This window comes from Brassica rapa, chromosome A07 (assembly GCF_000309985.2).
Source record: "Brassica rapa cultivar Chiifu-401-42 chromosome A07, CAAS_Brap_v3.01, whole genome shotgun sequence".
NCBI lineage: Eukaryota > Viridiplantae > Streptophyta > Magnoliopsida > Brassicales > Brassicaceae > Brassica > Brassica rapa.
Window position 1 is genome coordinate 13124881 of NC_024801.2, and position 18613 is coordinate 13143493.

The 18613-nt window shown below is 29.7% G+C and overlaps 2 protein-coding genes and 1 long non-coding RNA gene across 3 annotated transcripts; 1 reads left to right on the forward strand and 2 right to left on the reverse strand.

Moving 5' to 3' along the window:
- Positions 1-165: 165 nt before the first annotated feature.
- LOC103829298 (E3 ubiquitin-protein ligase SINA-like 10) lies at positions 166-4066 on the reverse strand. The gene is made up of 2 exons (XM_009104958.3): positions 3732-4066; positions 166-3544 (listed from the first exon to the last, which is right to left on the reverse strand). The coding sequence occupies exons 1-2, from the start codon at positions 3861-3863 to the stop codon at positions 2858-2860; spliced, it is 819 nt and encodes a 272-aa protein (XP_009103206.1). The 5' UTR covers positions 3864-4066; the 3' UTR covers positions 166-2857.
- A 692-nt stretch (positions 4067-4758) lies between these two features.
- Positions 4759-15873, forward strand: LOC103829300. Its single transcript, XR_001955188.2, has 3 exons — positions 4759-5231; positions 5263-6239; positions 15413-15873. It is a non-coding gene; the product is annotated as an uncharacterized LOC103829300 (long non-coding RNA).
- On the reverse strand, positions 15199-18233 carry LOC103829299 (heavy metal-associated isoprenylated plant protein 22). Its single transcript, XM_009104960.3, has 3 exons — positions 16067-18233; positions 15912-15987; positions 15199-15692 (listed from the first exon to the last, which is right to left on the reverse strand). The coding sequence occupies exons 1-3, from the start codon at positions 16151-16153 to the stop codon at positions 15397-15399; spliced, it is 459 nt and encodes a 152-aa protein (XP_009103208.1). The 5' UTR covers positions 16154-18233; the 3' UTR covers positions 15199-15396.
- Between the last annotated feature and the right edge of the window lie 380 nt (positions 18234-18613).

Below are 18613 nucleotides of genomic sequence, written 5' to 3' on the forward strand. Positions count from 1 at the left end.
CGTGCAAATACATTTTATGAAGAAAAAGATAGCGAAACTGGCGGTGGGAGATTGGAAGAGAAGAAGAAGACAAGGAGGAAGATACAGTTGGCTATGGAATATTATGGTTCATAATGCAACCACAACATATAATTGAAATGAGCCACACACCAACACACACGCTTTAATTATACATAAGAGAGTGATCGAGCACCACTACATTTCTTTTCTTGCTTCGTTGTAAAGCCGACTTTATATTATCATCTGTTTTTATATAAAATAGTAATTGATTCTAATAATATATATAAACAGAATGGGTCAATCTTATAAATACATGGACATTACTATGTCAAAATTAGGTAACTGTTTGTTCTGGCCGGAACTATTATGAAATTATAAAATATTATCATCATCAATCATCGATTGGTATGTAATCTTTTAGTTTCTAAATTTATCTCTATATTCGTATAAAATGGGTGATATAAAAGAATATATGTCAAAAAAGAAGAAAAAAAAAACTTGAAGAATAGACTCATCCACCGAAGTCTAAATCGTATGTTCCTCTTTCCAGGACCACTAAGCTTATCTCGTTTGATTTGTTCCCAAACGGATTCGATCCTAATGTGTTTTTGCAAAAGAAGGACAATTGTCGTCGACGTTCAAAAAATCTATTGCACGCCAATACCGTTCCAAACTGTTTCTCATTAATTAGTCATCGTTATTTGAATGGATTTGGAACCGATCGAAAGAGGTCTTATACGACTTTTAGCAAATTTGGTTTGAACCCTAACCATCATTGTCGAATACTAGCACAAACCACTAAGATGAATGCTTAGTCTATGTTTTCTTTACCTTTCCGGTATGTTTTTAGAAACATGAATTTGCTTTTTTCTATTCAGTACTCAATTTGGTACTAATATGTGCAGTCGTTTAAAACAATAACGAGACAATCTCAAGCAGTTGGGGCAGAACCCCTAATTACTTCATGATAACAACACTATGTACCCTATTAAATGAAATAACAAAATCCTATCCCAAAAGCTATCAAATACACAAAACGAACCAAAAAATCGACAAATCATGACAACAAGAAAATCTTAAATGAAGCTAAAAACATCTCGTTTGACACGTGAGATTGCGTCGTTTCTGCTCCAAACCAAAGCCATGAAGCACTGTGAAAAATACTGATGTTACAAAAGAACCTGGTCATATACCATTTGTTGGGGAAAAATCCAGTTATCTTCGATAGATTAAGATAAAAAAGAAAATAAAAATAACTTTTATTTTGGAAGAGAATTTTAGTACAAGACTTTGCTTTTTTTACAACACTACTCCATTTTCAACTCCAAACATTATTATGGAGTAAAATCTTCTCCAACCCCACTCTATTTTCAACTCCAAAATGGAGTAATTGCTAGGGTTACTCCATTTATGGAGTAATCTTACCCATTACTCCATTTTGGAGTTGAACTTTTTTTATTTATAAAATGGTCCTTTCAATCTTTAATGTTTTTATTTCTTACTTAAATAATATTTAAAATGATACATTAACATGAAAATAGTATATTCCACAAAGGATTATTTAATAATTTTAAATAAATAATGAAAATAACAGAAAAATAAATAATAAAAATAAAAATAACATAAAATAAGTAATTTAATAATCTGGAAAATCCGTTCCGGATCCGCTAAGGTCGGTGAAATATTACCCAAACGGAGAAGTCTAAGAAAGAGCTTGTTGATCTTGTGATTCAACATTTCGCTTTGATATTATTTGTATTTGTTGAGTTTGAATATACGCACGAACATTTGGATCTTGTATGGATGAGCGTGAACTCGATGCACCAATTGAATTTGGAAGAGAAGCTCCACATCCGAGTATCGAAATTGCAGAAGATGAAAATGTCTGATTTCAAAATTTTCTTGCTCGATTTAGGAATATCAAAGATAAAGAAGCTCATTTTCATTACAAAATGCATAAGTTGATCATTTGTAGGAAAAATATTATAATGCTCATTGTTGAACCTACATATATGTTGTCTTTTTAATGATTTCTTGTACTTTTTAATAATAAATATTTAATTCAAATAATATATATTTTAATTATTTATCGTAAACATAAAATAGTTGGGGTTAATTGTTAATTTTTATAAGTATAAGATTTTATTTGCAATTAGTAATAAAATAAAAATGAAATCTTTAAAAAATATTATTTTTGGAGTAGAAAATAGAGTAATACATTGGAGTAAAACCTTACTCCATTTTGGTGTTGCACCATTTTGGAGTAAAAAATAACTTTTATTCTGAAACTCTTTAATCGTCCTTCTCCATAGTTCTCCATTTTCTCAATGTTTCTAGAATATCTTTATTTGTAGACTTTTCTTTTGGAATGATATATAGATAATCCAGCAGTACATTTGGTGTCCAATAACTTTAGACCTTTAGAGTTTAGCAATTTGTTACCAGGGCATGTAAATCAGCATCTTCAATATTTTAAGCTTATAACACAATGCTGATTTAAGCTTAGAAACATTCTCTAAGTGTAGAAAATAAAAATAACTTTTATTCTGAAACTCTTTAATCGTCCTTCTCCATAGTTCTCCATTTTCTCAATATTTCTAGAATATCTTTATTTGTAGACTTTTCTTTTGAAATGATATATAGATAATCCAACAGTACATTTGGTGTCCAATAACTTTAGACCTTTAGAGTTTAGCAATTTGTTACCAGGGCATGTAAATCAGCATTGTGTTATAAGCTTAAAATATTGAAAATTATTTTTAAAAATCTAATTCCATAGTAGCGCGCAACGTTATAGGATTACAAAACAACCACATTAGTAGACACACGGGACAAACACTGCGCAGTACATTAGCACTCAAGCACGAATAAAACTATCCATGCCACGGCTGAAACAAATATCAATACCAAAGCTCCAGTCAGTAAGCATTAACATATGCGAGGGAATCAACATAAAACTATCCTTGGGCTCTTCATGAATCTTCTTCTGGATTTCCCTAACCGTGAATGCCTGCTTTAGTTTGATACAAGGATCAATTATCACATCCATACAGCAGGAGAATCTTCCGTGCCCATGCGCCGATGGTGCAATGCAGTTCACGCTGACAGACAAACCATACGATTTGCGAAAAGCTTGAACCACAAACAGTTCCCCATCTTTCTTTTCCTGAAAACAGACAATCTTCTCGCTCGAGCCCATGACAAGTGTTAAAGGAGTATCAAACACAATCGGAATTACGTGGTCCTTGTGTTTAGCCCGAATGTGGTTGCGGAGATTCTTGTCTGAGCCAACATAGTTGCAATCATTCAAGGGCACGGGGCAGAAACAAGGGGCGAAAAGACACTGCTTCTCATGGCTAGAGCGATTTCCAAACGAGGTATTTTCTTTACACCCGTATTTGGAATTTGGGCATGACACTCTACATGCTTCAATGACTCTTTCCATGGCTCTGCAACGACTGTACCCATTCGGTGATTTACAGGACGGGCAAATCTTCTTCACTTTTTCGCAGCACTGAGAACAGGCTAGATGGCCATTTTCACACTACAAAAAGAATCACAAAAATGGTTTAACTAATTGACCTACTCTCCCTTGGAAAAACAAATGAAATAATAAGAATTCTCTCTATACAAACCCAATGAGAAATAAATGTCAACATTTCGTACGATTGAGAGTCTAGCAAGATTCAAAGACACTATATAGAGTTGTGAATCATGAAGAAGGACAAAACCTGAAATATAGGAATCTTCAGGGGCTCGCAGCAAATAGGGCATTCGAGAACATCTGGATCCAACAGAGTCAGGGAAACGGGTGTAGTGCTACTACTTTGATTCTCAGCGGACGGAGTTTGTTGCTCAGCCATGTTACATTTGAAAGATCCGTGAATAGTGATTTGGAGATATAAATAAGAGAGATGGCTAAACCCGAAGAGTTTTTAGGTTCCGACTTCCCAAGAGTTTTTTCCTTGAAAAAAGAAGGAAATTGAATCTAATATGAGTACATTTTTCTTGGAAACAGGCAAACAGCTATCAGCTATGCATATAATTTTCATTTTTCTTTAAAATTATACTAAAAAAAATAAAAGATAAAACTTCTGTACTTAGGAAATTAATAAAAACAAGAATCGTAATTAAAGAAATGAAAATTCAAAACGGAACTTCAACCAAATTATTTAGGCGTAATAGAACCAAACAAAACTAATTATAATTTGTCATTTATTAAAATTCTAAATTTATGCATTTATAGAATTTGAATAACCGTTTTACATTAGACTAAATTGGTAATGAAAAACATTTCAGATTTTAATATTGAACTTTAACAAAATTTATAAAATGATACTCTGTAATTATGATTTATAAAAACGGATACTGGTTTGTAGGGAGAGTCTGTAATAATAGCCGAAAAGCCGGATTAATTGGCAAATTTGGTAGAAAACTAGTTGTTCTGACAAACACGCACGGGCTAGACACGCAACTGTTCCTAGTCACGCAATTGGTTCTTCAATGGCTTAGTTTTCTCTTTTTGAACTTTAATGGCTTTTTTTTTGAAATGTGAAAGAAATTAACCAACATAAATAAATTAATTGGGAAAATTTCATGAAATATTCTAACTAAATTTTGTTAAGTTTTTTAATACTTGAACTTTTTAATACTTGAACTTTTTAATACCCAATTTAATAGTTCAAACAAAAATTTATCTTATTCATTTTAAAAAATTAATTTTTAAAACTTTGCTCATTTAATATTTAAAATATGTTTATTTTAGTTAAAATATTGATAAGTTTCAAACAAAATTTAAAAAAATCTCAAATTCAAAACAAATCTTTTTTAAAAAAAATTAAATTTTAGGAATATAATAACTAAACTTTGGATAAAATTTGAAAATTTAGAAAAACTTGGATCGTCTTTGAGATTCATTTTGATATTTGCTTCTATTATACCCACATGTCGCGTCTCTACCTCTTCTATCAATGATGTTGGCCTTTGAATAAAAGTCAAGCCCCATTCCCTTTGTTGAACTTCTATCAGAAGGATATCATTGATAGTATTTGTAGTAAGCATTCTCTTCGGTGTTGGATTGTGCAGAGGCACAACTAGTGTGTCCCAAGTCTTTGGCAGTGAACTAACAAATAGATTGGCTTGCATTTTCTGTTCGACCTTCATTTCGACTTTATTTAGATGATTTTATGAGTTTTTTTTTATTGTTTCAAGTTTTCTATAATTCCAAATATGTATAAGTATAGACATGTTCAAAAAACATAGACATGTTTTTTTGGGTGCAAATGTTAAAAAACATAGACATGTTCAAAAAACAAATTAGCCGATGGCTTACAGATTACTACAACCATGCACTTTTCTATTTAGAATACTCCATGTCTTTGTCATATTTTCTTTTGTCTAGTCTTTCATGATGGTGGATTCATGCAAAATCTTGCGATAAAGAGTATTTTCTATCATAGGTTTCTAATAAAAGTAATTTTCCTTCAAAGGGAATGATAATATCCATCTTCATTCGCACCAGAAATCTGTTGATGTTACAAAAGATGAGAAAGAAACAATTTAGAATTTGAAAATAACTTTTATTTTGGAGAAGTTTGATGTTATTTAGTGGTCTGAGAATAACATTCTCTAAGAAATATTTCTACTTGCATTAATTTTACAAATATCACCAACACTTTTATTTATAACTTAAACATTGTCTAATCTCCGTTTCGCTATTTTCTAAATTCGTCCCTATTAGACTTTTCTTTTGGGATGATGTAGAGATCATCCAACAGTAAATTTAGTGTCCTATAACTTTAGGCTTTTATTTGTGGCATTCGTCCTTCGAATAGCTATGGCATATAATAGCCACAAAAAGTCACATGATAAATACAAATTTCTGTTTTTTTTTTTAAGCATAGCTGTTTTATGACTATTTGTGGCTAGAAAACTTTAGCCACATAATTTTGCATTGTTGAATTGTGGGTAAACACAATTTTTCTTGTAGTGATTCTCCAATAAGATATGTCTGTTCTTTTCTTACATGATACTGATACTGGTAGTCCGGTCTTCTACAATATTGGTTGTTCTGGTCTTCCACGAAAAAATGAAAATTGGGAGCACAAAGAAATTTTTCTTGTTGCTTCTTTCTCATCCGCCGTGTCCCCAATTTCCGGCTTTTTCTTTTACTATTGCTTGAGTTTTAGTTTCTACTTTTATTGCTTCAGTTCTCCGATCATTGTTTTCGCATAGACAAGGTATGTGAGCATTTCCAATCCACCTCTATTTCTACCTGTATAATAGCATTTAGAGGCAAAACCACTCTAATCCATCTCTATTTTTATCTTTAAAATAGAAATTGCTATTTTCTCCTCTATTTATAGAGGAAGAAATAACATTTTTCTATATTTTGCTCTATATGTAGAGATCTCTATTTTAGAGAAATATATTGGAGTAAAACCCACTTCTATTATAGAATTCCTCTATTTTAGAGGTAAAAATAGAGAAATACATTGGAGATGGTCTGACTACTTTATTATTTTCCAAATTTATAGAAAAACTAAAAAATTATGATGAGAGCAGTATCATGTATTGACATTGTAATTAAGGACTTAGGAATCGTTACGAGTTTGATTTTCTATTGTATTCACTGTTCATCAATCTTAATGATAGTCAATTATTTATAGAATATTACAGCAAATTTTAATGATATTTTATTGTTAATTGGTCACTGAATCACGTTTTGTTTTATACTTTTGTTTATCCAGACTGAGCATAGTTTGATTTTCTATTATATGATTTTAAATGACATATATACAAGGGCATAGTTTTCTGAACTGGTTTAGGACATTATAAAATGTTAAGACTGGCACTGCCATCGGCTTTCAATAAGAGTAGTCATCTTCCATGATTTTGAACATGTCATCTTTGTACATAGTAGTAACATACATTCAGGCATGTGCATAATTTTAAAAGTCCTTTTCCACAAAAAAAAAAAAACAATAACGATAACTTTTTTTTGTAAAGCAGCTGGATAAGTGCTTTTGCTCCCTCGCACATGTCAAGAGCCGACTCTTTGTATTGTAGAATATCAATATATATAAGTTTTTATCTAAAAGAAAACGTTTTATCTGCTAAGGAAAAGTGTTGATTTTGCTTTAGATTGCCTATAACTCAAATCATGGTTGTGAAAGTAAGAACTAAGAACATCTTCGACCCAATCTCAAATCCTCAAATTTTGAGGTTTTTGTCACTCCAACCCAATTTAAAATCTTTAATTTTTGAGGTTTTTATCATTCCAACCCAACTTCAAATCCTCAAATTTTTAAGTTTCGAATAGTGACACCTCAAATTTGAAGTTTCACAATTCAAAATCTCAAAACTACTATTCATTTTTTTTTATTCCTTACATTTATTTTATTTAACAACTATATCTAATAACTTTATTTAGCATAACTTAAGTACACCAAAATAAGTTAAAATAAATATTACATAACATGTAAATAAAGTTCATACAATAGAAAGATACATTAAATAAAGCTCACACAAAATAAAAAAACATTAAACAAATTTAACACAAATTATATAAAATTATATAAATGCTTAAATATTACATGTCTTACGAAAATATTGTTTGAGTAATTTGGCATGTTATATGAAATTTTCTAAAATTTGTGTGTATGTGTGTTGTTTTATTAGATATGTAATTTATATTTTATAATATTGTAATATTGCATGTTGTATAGTATATTAAAAGCATCTTTTATATGTATTTGTGAAGTTTTATCATTATTAACAACTTTTGTTAATGTTAAGGACTATAATGTAAATAAATAAACTTTTAAGGATTTTTTTGAGAATTCATGTTTGGAGTAATCAACCCTCAAATCCTTATTTTGAGGTCTTGATCCCTTTAAAATAAGGTTTTGGGTTGGAGATGCTCTAAGAATATTGTTGTCATACATCGGGCTTTAAATTTGTTTTTGGTTCAGGGTTTTAGTAGGGTCGGTTTTCGTAATGTGGGCTTTGATCACAAATTCAAATAACATAATGAAAATTAAATGTAAACTAGATTTTGACCCACACATCCAAACATGTTTTTTTCTTTCTTTACTAAAATATTTTATTTTATATAACAAAACTTATCAATAACTTAATGTAATTTAGTGTTATATATATTATATAACTCTAGAATTCCTATGTTTATGTGGTTTATATATTATTACTATAAATATTATAAATATATATCTTGTAACAAAATTTATTTTGAAAACACTATTATGTAACAATACTACTTTACATAATTTTTTTTTTATTTATAAATTTGAAATTTGTAACTTATGGACGTAAATTAAATTGGACCTACATAATAGAGAATTTTTTTGTTGAGACTGTTAAAAAAAAAAAAAAACTATAATACATTGTACTTCAGAATAATTTTGTTGTAAAGATGTTATTTGATAAATTGCTTGAAATACACTAAGTTGGGTGATTTTTTTAATTGAAATAGAAATGGATCTTTCTAATTATAGTTTTTGGTAATTAAAATTTAAATTAAGTACTTTTGAAAATAAAATTTAAAATGCTTATGTAAAGATATTTAAAAGATTTTTTTTTTATAATTTTCTTAAAAACATTTATTTGTATTTCAAATAAAAAGATAAAGATATTAAAAATATTATAATTGAGTCATGTAAAATTTGATAAAATTTTAATGAATTGTCCAAATTAAAAAATCACTTATGAAAGAAGTATAAGAGTAGAATAAATATTATTAAAGATATATATCAATCCGTATTAAATGTTCAAAATATAAGAGAGTTATAAATTATACAACAAAGTATAAAAGTAACATAAATTATTTACGTGTATATGTTTCTGCATATTTGCTACTTCTTTAATCTACGTACATCTATTGTCTTATACAGTAGGTTGTTGTATCAAATGATCTAAAAAGCTATATGAATATATGTATTATTGTTCTCTTGAACTCTAGATGAAGATACGTTTTATAATGTTCTTTTTAATTAAAATAGATATATTTTAGCTACAATTAAATCAGCAACATTAAATATCACACGTTAAATAAAAAAGAAGCATATGTTTACTAAAGAAATCAAGAAAAAATTTCATTAACAATACTTTTAATTAGTTGTTTAGAGAAAAGAAAAGACTAAAATGCAGTCACAGTTATTGTTATGATGTTATCGTACAAATAGAAAAATTCATTAAAATAAATATTTAGAAGATTGTCTAACTTAAATAATAACACATCAAAAAAATTATGACATCTACTTGAATAGATAAGATTACCTCTTCACAGAATTTTTTCACTTAGAATGACAACATCAACTTAGACAGTGCAAATTAAGTGAATAATATAAGGGACTCATAATATAATGTGGTACGGCTTAAATGTGGTTTTGTAAAAAACAATATATTGTAGAATATGAATAGATGAAGTAAATAACGGTGCCTAATAAAGCTTGAGAAGTTATAAAAAGTATATATATATATATATATATATATATATATATATATATATATATATATATATATATAATATATAACATTTTACGAAAAAGAAAAAAAGTTATCAAAATAACATGCGGCCAGAACAAATATTTGAATGGTAAAAAAATTAGATAAACACATATGTATATATATAATATGTAAAAAATATAGGTATGTATGACACATACAATATCAATCATTTTGCATTATTTTTAAAAAATATTTAAATGTATAGTAATAAATATTATCTTAACTAAATAACACACATCTATAATAATAAAGTAGAAGAGAAAGACTCTATAATGCACCACATCACCTCTCATATTTTTTTTTTCGACACGTGTCAAGCAGAGAGACAACTTCTTATTCTTTCTGATTCTGTTCGTTTAGTGCAAAGCATTGAAGGGCTTTGGTTATTTTTGGGCCCTTCCTATTTTCATAACTTTGGTCAGATTTGCCACGGTTAGATCAGTTTTGTCTTCCCCTTCCTCTTCGATCTCATAACCATATCGTTTGCCATGGTCTCCGATTAGATTTTCTGTAACGTTTTTCTCTTTTTCTTAAACGCACGCTTTAATTCAGTCATTAAAATCCACCTCACCTCTCCTCTCACTCCGTCTCATTTATTCAGGTTCATGAACGGTTTCTTTAGCATATACAAGTTCGACCTCTAAATAAGTTTTCTTTAGCATATACAAGCTCGACCTCTAAATAAGTTTTCTGGAATCGATGAAGACCTACACTGTACATATATCTTACAGCCTAACAATCTCACGCATCACCATTATCGGCTTTACTCATTCCAAAAAGTGTTCCTCTAGCCATTTTTAATGTTTGTTTGCTCTTATGATGCATCTAAATCTGAACAGGGCAGATTATTACTAAATAAAAAACAGTTTCACGTTCAAATTTGTTTATCTTTGAGAATTGACTTAAGAGATTAACTTTATGCTCCATTATACCAATGGTAAAAATTCTCTTATAATAAGAAAAATAAACCTATTATACGAATGCCACCATTGGAACATCGCCTCATCTCTAAAAACAATTTCAAGGAGATATATCCCAAAAACGCGTGGCCAAAAAAATGACAGCAACAAAGGTAGCTATAGTGAAAAGCAGTTGAATCTGAATCAATTAATTATGTACATTTTCTAAGAACATAACAAAGTCAAAGAAATATAACACCAAAACTGGATTTAAGTTTGCCTTATCGGCTTAGTGTTGCAGATTATTGTCAATACTCTCTACAACCAAAACATAATAATAAAAAAGGTTAAACTTCCAAATAAAAACATAAAAGATTTTAAAATTTAGGCAATGATATATTGATAAGTGGACCACTATCCTTTACAACACAATTATCTTTACAATACAACTATTTATCACTAATCCTCAAATAAACAATCTCATTACCTGCCACAACGATTTAAATAAACAAAATTAAAGCGTACGTTGGAAGATTAAAGAGTCTCCGAATTAGAATTTTTTTTTACTAAATACATATTCAACAAATTATAATAAATTTGATTTATTAATGTATACTAAATATTTTATATAAGTAATTTTTAAATATTACAGAAGTAATTTTTAACTAAAATAATAAACTTACCCTTTTATAAATTGAAAATCTAATATAAACTGAAACAAAAATATATTATAAATCATCATTTGTTGTTACATAATATGTACTAATTATTATTTACGACATTGTTGAAACTATTTGTCTATTATTTTTAAAATTAAGTTTTATAATTTTATCACATTATATTTGATTTTCAATGATTTGGCTTGGAGTTGGTGTATTAATTAATTATTGTGAAAAAAATTATTTATTGTAATAATATGAAATTGTTACTTTATATTTTTTTCAACTATATGAAATTAGTTATTTAAAAATCTGATACTCTTAGAAAAAAATAGCTATTCTTACTTTATATTTTTTCAACTGTATGAAATTGAAATAGAAATCAAATAAAATATATAAATCATTTCATTTTCCTTAATTTTTTATTTAATAACTTTGTGTTCTCTAACAAAAATATTGTTAGTAGTCAACTCAAACCAACAAAATAAAATTTACAATATGTGAGGGCTAATAAACAAGAAGCTGATAACTTCTACAAACAACATGCGAGGGCTAATAAACAAGGCAATGAAAAACATGATTAGTTCACTCCAATACAAACCAAATCATAAGTTGGAAGGGTTATTAAGAAGATGGTTTGAAGTAACAACTTATGAGTAGCTTTTATATTTATAGAAGAGTTTTTCATCTTAAAAGGGTCTGATTTGTATATAACATTCTTTTGATAGTTCAATAAATTTGAAATTTCATCAAAATAATTACCATATGATCTTAGAATAAAAACAGATTATACTTATTATTTTCAATATAAAATAAAGTTTCAATGATTTATAATATTTAAATATAAATAGTTTTAATATAAACTCACCCGCCCGTAGGGCGGACCAACGCCTAGTTTGAAATAAATTTTATGCATATATAAAGAAAATATTAATTCTTGAATATGTGTTTTTGCATTTTTAGCAATAAAAATATCAAAAATGTTTTTGTAAAATAATATACCTACAACCACATCTTTTGACTATCTTCTCAATGCATTTCAGCACAATTATCTGCCTCTTTTTTCTTTAATTTATCCGTATTTTTTATGAAAAGTAAGACAAAAAAAAGTAAGTTTAATGGTACGTATTTTCATTCCACGATGTGTATTTTCATTCCACTGCATACTTCAAGGCTTTAATCTGATGTGAGTTTACAAATTATATACATGGGTGGATCTAGTCATAGCCAGGACCAGTTTAGATAGGAGACAAATGTTGCGACCATCTGGGATCTAATCCATTTTCCTCTATCTTTTAATAGATAAGGATCCGATTTTCTTGTTAAAATACATGTGTTTTCATATTAAAAATAAAAAGGTCCAATATTGTTTTATATGAAAGTAATTTTATTTATCACAGTTTTATTTTTTATAAATATTTTTTTGTATCTTTCAAAAACAAATATCTATAAGATTTTTTTTTTAATATTAGTTTGAAAATTTTTTTTGCCCCGGACCCATGACACTATTGATTAACTCCAGATTTTGTAGAGATAGTATATTTAGACATAAATCCTATATATTATTTTAGTAATTATATATATAAGCATCATTTTCTTAAATTAAAATTTATGTCCTCCAGAATCTTAAAACTGATCTGAATATTTTCATCAAACTGATCTAAAATTTCTTTCCTCCATTTTCATCAAACTCATCTTGAAACCTAAAACCCCGAATATTCTTCTTATCATTGAAAACATTTATTATAACATGATAAAATTATAGTGATAACCCTAATATCTGCAACTTAATTTAATTTAATTTTTTACCCCACAAACCTAATAATGAGTATAATCGTCTACAATAATGATTTCATCATCCACAATAAACGTACCAATTTAAAAATAAAATACACATGACCATCATATATAGCTTGTTTAGAAATCTCCTAAAAACTTGAAAGTTACATCTACAACACTGTATATAGAACTGTTAGCGAAAAACAAATATACTATACCACTCATATATCCAAACTATTTGTAATAGATTCCCTTTAGATTCGGGAGTTGCCACCTCCGATACTCCAATGTTCATTTCACGAAAAACCTGATTACCAAAAAAGCATACTTGTACGTTGTACAATATGATTTTGTTAAGTCCATAGCCGACATTTCATAAGGGCATGTATTAATTTTTGAAGTGAACTCCAGATATCAATATTGTACCACGTTGTTTCACATGATTTTGTTAAGTCCATAGCCGACATTTCATAATCATAAGGGCATATTAATTTTTGAAGTGAACTCCAGATATCAATATTGTACCATCTGTTTCCGGTGGATATACACTGCTGTGATTAATTAGTGCTTCGAGTCGAATAATTTAGCCGTTCATGTCCTAAACACCATACACGTTGCAGTTAACACAGAAGCTCCTTGTAAACCCTGGGCCTTTTTTTTTGGTAAATTTAAACCCTGGGCCTTACTTGTTCGAAATATCTTATCAGTATCAGTGTCAGCATCAGCATCAGCATCAGCATCATCATCATCGAAACTTTGACTCACAGTTTCCAAGTCTCTGGCTATCTTCTATCTCTACGCCACGCGTTTGCTATATGTTACACTCATCGTACGTCCATTTGTTTTGTGTCTTTTCACATTTTCACATGCCATAATAGATTTTCAAGAAAATGTTAGGGTCATATCAATAACTGGTCATGCCATCATCTTACATTGATGTACTTACATGTCCTCTGACATATTAAGTCTTATTTAGTTCGTTTGTTGTTACTGGTGGTCGGCAGAAGCTATGTCCAAAGTTTAATAAATTCTCTTGTTCTTTTTACAAAGTGAGCACATAGAAGATAAGCAAATCGAATACCGAATTATTTACTTTCTATTTTGTATCTATATTTTTTGAAAAAAAAAACTATTTTTATATCTATTGACTAACAAATATCTTTTATATTATCCAAAGACATCATCAGCGACATATCTACCTCCACCGAGGAAGAATACCATCAATTACGTAGAGATACAATAGATCACATGTGATAGATTTACCATCGGATCTTACACGTGTCATAGTTGTGCAACAAAAGGGTATAGATGTAATATAATTGTTTTATGTTTGGCTTTTTACTTGCCAAAGATTTCCTCCGGCGTCATAGAATCTTTCAACTTTTTATTAATCAATCTCTGCCTCCACAAAACTCGTTTTACTGATACGTATCGAGTGAGTGCAATATATTGGTCTAAAGATAGCTATTTAAATACTTTTATATTATATTTTATTTGCTTATGATATTATCCCATACTGGCTAATCCTTAGATCACGGTATTCTTTTTTTGGGATAAATAAGAATGTCACCGTTAATGATTCACAGTAGGTAGTGATACTGTTTAATCGCTAGGTTTCTAACTTTCCATTCTATAATAGGTTTTTAGTTTTTGAGTTTCAGGAAATTAGACCATTTCCAATGGTTTATTCTATTTTTTTCTCTAAAATAGAGTAACTCTATAATAGAGTTGGAGTTTACTCCAATGATACTCTATTTTAGAGTAAAAGATATGGTGATGAACAAAATAAATAAGTTACTCTATTTTTAGAGTAAACCTAGTTTTCACTCTATTATAGAATGAAAAATAGAGTACTATTAGAGCATTTTCATTATAAACTCTGTTTTAGAATTGAAAATAGAGTAGAATTGGAGATGTCCTTAGTAGTCGTCAAAATAAACCGAATATAATATAACCTGGTCTAGCATATTTTCTGATTGACTATACTTCATTTCTAGTTTTCCATCCAGCTTAATTTTCAATTTCAAACAAATGACTCCTATTTTTAATCGTTTCTTCTAGTTTTTTTTTTATTTCTATTTTAGCATTATACTGAAAAATCAATTTAGCTTAATTAAATTTTGGTTTCTGATTTTACTTCTGGCTTACACCATACCGCCCAGCTAGGTATATCCAAATTAAACAGCTAAAATAAGGTAACTTTTTGGAGGCGTATATAATGTTCAGTCTCAATCGAACGATTCGGACATAAATCTTAGTTTTCGAATACCGTATGAAACTAATATAAAACAAGTAAAAGTACTAATATTAAACAAACCAAAATTAGTTTATATATATGAGAAAATAGCGAGTTAGATAGTCGTCGTTAAATAACACATATAGCAGTCGACTATGAGTTTTAACCAAAAAACAAGTAGTTTACTATAAGTTGCTTTGCTTCTTATTATATAGAACACCAAGAAGATTACAATACAAACTTTATAAAAATAGAAAAAAACGTTGCTAATTATAATTATGTAAAGCACTAAACTCATTCACATGACGATGCAGGCGTTAGGGTTCTCGTCGCTGAAAAGGGACATGAGCTTATCGTCTGTACCTCCCGGCTGCGCCTGAGCCTGCTCCGACTTCCTCACAAAACCCGCTGGTGCCCTCTTGTCGTAAGCTCCAGCTGCGTACGGATAAGCCACCATCGTGTAAGGAACATACGGCCATAACTCAGCTTTCTTCTTCCCAGTGCTTTGCACTCTCTTCAATACTTTCTTGGGATCCACGTAGCCACTCACTGTCACTTTGTGCATCTTTCTATTCACTTCCACCGATTTTGCCCCTTCAGAAAAAAAACGAGTGGTGTATATATTAGTTAGGCTAGCTGCGTTTGGCTGATATAATTTGGAAAGTAATTACGTTTCTGAAATATGAAATGTCAAATTACGTAATCTTAGCTATTAGTACGGTAGAGTCAATGTTTTAGAGTTTTATTACACGTATAGATATCTTATGTGATTTAAGGGTCGTGTTTTTACTAGGGGAGCTTTGAGGAATGAACCTTTCATGGAGGAAACAGCGTTCTTGATTTTGCGTTCGCATCCGTCACAGTCTATCTTCACCTTTATGTTCACTGTCTGCTCACATCAAATTGAAAAAGGTTAAGACGATCAATTATAAAACAAATAAACCAAAGGGTTTATGGATATTAATTACCTGCATGACTTTATGCTTCTTCCGTTTTCTTATCGAAACATCGAAACTATTAGAGAAATAGTCGAAGAGAAAGTCGAGAGCTCCCATGTTTACTGTCACACGCGAAGAGAGTAATGCTTTGAATGAGATTGGTCTCTCTAGCTATATATATATAGGGAAGTTTGGTATGGTTAATATTATGTTCCGAAACAAACAGACATTAGTTTATTTGTTGATGGAATTGAACATAATTCTATGTCATTAGGTGTAACGATATAATTGTTTAAAGTTGGAGGTGTGTCCCTCTAGTGTATAGATAAATTGATGTCCTCATCCAAGATATTTTCTGGCGGACAATGAGGCCGTTTCTGATGTTTCTTTCATTCATCGGGTCGCTTTCTTATTTTTTTAATTGGTAGTTAATTCTTTGTGTTATATAAAATTATATAGTTTATAGAAGAAAATGACTCCTATGTTTATTATCACGTCAAGTGTTACCTTGTAAACATGTAATGCAATGAGCTAAATCTACTAAGATTTTTTTAAAGAAATTTAAAGTACCTAATAATTACTTAATTAGTGCACTTTGACTTTATTTTTTTCTTAGGATCGATATTATTTTGGTGTACCACGCAAGATGCATTTGCGACCAACACGAATACCAAATAATTGAAACATTACATATTTATAGTAAGTAAAATGGAACCCACCTCCAGAGATTGGAAGTTAAAATACATATCTATGGAAACTTATCAACCGATGCAGGAGATGCATGCATCTTACATTTTTTTCCCCTATTGTATCACGATTGCTTTCGTCATATAGTAATTCATCCAAAGATCTTTGCATTTAAATATATATTTTTGTAACAAGGTGTAATTGTATGTTTTTCATTTTGACTTGTCATTTCATGGTTTCAGTTTATGCATACGAGCGAAAACCTTTTTTTTTTGTTATCCAAATAAGTTTATTGGACTCTCCAAAACAAAATACATAGGCCCTCAAAAGATCGTCGAATAAGTGAACATGTACGAGTCTCTATACACATTTACTCACGTACAACGCTGTTGGCTTTAAGTAGAACTCCTTTCCCAATACAGCCTTTGATGTATAGCAAAACTACTCGTGTTGCTACCTCTCAATGTGCATATACGCATATACTTAACTTGAGACAACATGTACGTCTTAAGACTCTTAACAAATTTCAGGCAGTGTAATTAATTGTCAAATATTAGTCGGCATACCTTTTCTCGTATTTACATATCTGACTATCATCCATAGTATACTACCTTGTAAGTAGGCTCCATATGAAGTGAAACCGGTGCTTTTGATTTATTCATGTCCACATAGTTGATTAGTGTTTATACCAACAAAAATAATCAGTGGTCACATAATATTTTAATATGATAGAGTTGATTGCGCTTAATAATAAACTTCTTTGGAAAAGTGGGTTTGGGGCAGATTAGGTTGAAATTGTGTTAAACGTCCCTTTTATCTGTTTGGTAATATCTTCTCTATATATTTTAGTGGTGCGAGGCAAGGCTTGTGGATTCAATCATACAAAATATTATTGGTCCAGTAACTTGTGGAGACGAATAATTAATAATTCAATCTTATCGTATCAGGCATACAATATATTCAAAATACTTACTAAAATAATATGATATCAGTGCAGGTAATTAATTCGACATACGAAAAGATATATTAATGCACGATCACTAGATGACAAAGGTCTTATTGAGACTTGTCACAAAACCACTCTTCCACATCCTATAAACATGAGTACATGACCTCATGAAGGCCTACCCCTCATGTGTTTTGCGTTAATTGGTTAATGATTTAATGTTCTCGGAGCATGAAAGTTCTTAGGGTGAGATTTTTAATAGAAAATAAGAAACTGTCTCTTAACTTTTAATTAAAAAACTAAGAATCGATTCTTAAATATCTTATTTAAGAGCAGATTTTTAGTTTTTTTAGTTGAAAGTTTAAAAAACGGTTTTTTATTTTTCGCTAAAAATACCACTCTAAAAACCTCCATTAATCATGCTCTAATATACTCAATTTATCAAGAAACCACTTTGTCAAAACCTCAAGGTTTACTGTTTGCAAAACGTGTACGAATTAATTTTCTTGTTGGCCATATTCATAAAATACGTACACAAATAGGTTTTGAATCTTTTAATTCAGTCCATGAAAAGGTCACTAGAGCTCTATGCATAAAAGTTTGATCAATAAGAGCATCATCAGAGCATTAACAAATTAACAGGGAGTACGTTTAGGCATGGGCATTCGGAATCCCAATTGGATTTTGGTTTTATCCATTCGGGTTTTGATTTTTCGGGTTTATCAAAATCAACCCCATTCGGATTATATAAAAGTTCGGTTCGGAACCGGTTCGGGTTATATCGGGTTCGGATCGGGGTTCGTAAATCTTCAAAGAACCAGTATAACCCATTGTACTTTCGGATTTAGGTCCCAATCGGTTCTTCAGTTTAAAAATACATGATTTGTACCTATTTTGTAACTAAAACATAAATGAAATCGGTTTTTCAGATTTAAAATACATGA

What these genes read in the sequence shown, in the direction of transcription:
- LOC103829298 (XM_009104958.3), bottom strand. Translation starts at nt 3,863, where the DNA reads ATGGCTGAGCAACAAACTCCGTCCGCTGAGAATCAAAGTAGTAGCACT. An exon ending in TGAAGATTCCTATATTTCAG is followed by an intron (nt 3,545 to 3,731) that starts GTTTTGTCCTTC and finishes TTCTTTTTGTAG; the next exon opens with TGTGAAAATGGCCATCTAGC.
- LOC103829299 (XM_009104960.3), bottom strand. Translation starts at nt 16,153, where the DNA reads ATGGGAGCTCTCGACTTTCTCTTCGACTATTTCTCTAATAGTTTCGAT. An exon ending in AGAAGCATAAAGTCATGCAG is followed by an intron (nt 15,988 to 16,066) that starts GTAATTAATATC and finishes TGATGTGAGCAG; the next exon opens with ACAGTGAACATAAAGGTGAA. An exon ending in CGCTGTTTCCTCCATGAAAG is followed by an intron (nt 15,693 to 15,911) that starts GTTCATTCCTCA and finishes TTTTTTCTGAAG; the next exon opens with GGGCAAAATCGGTGGAAGTG.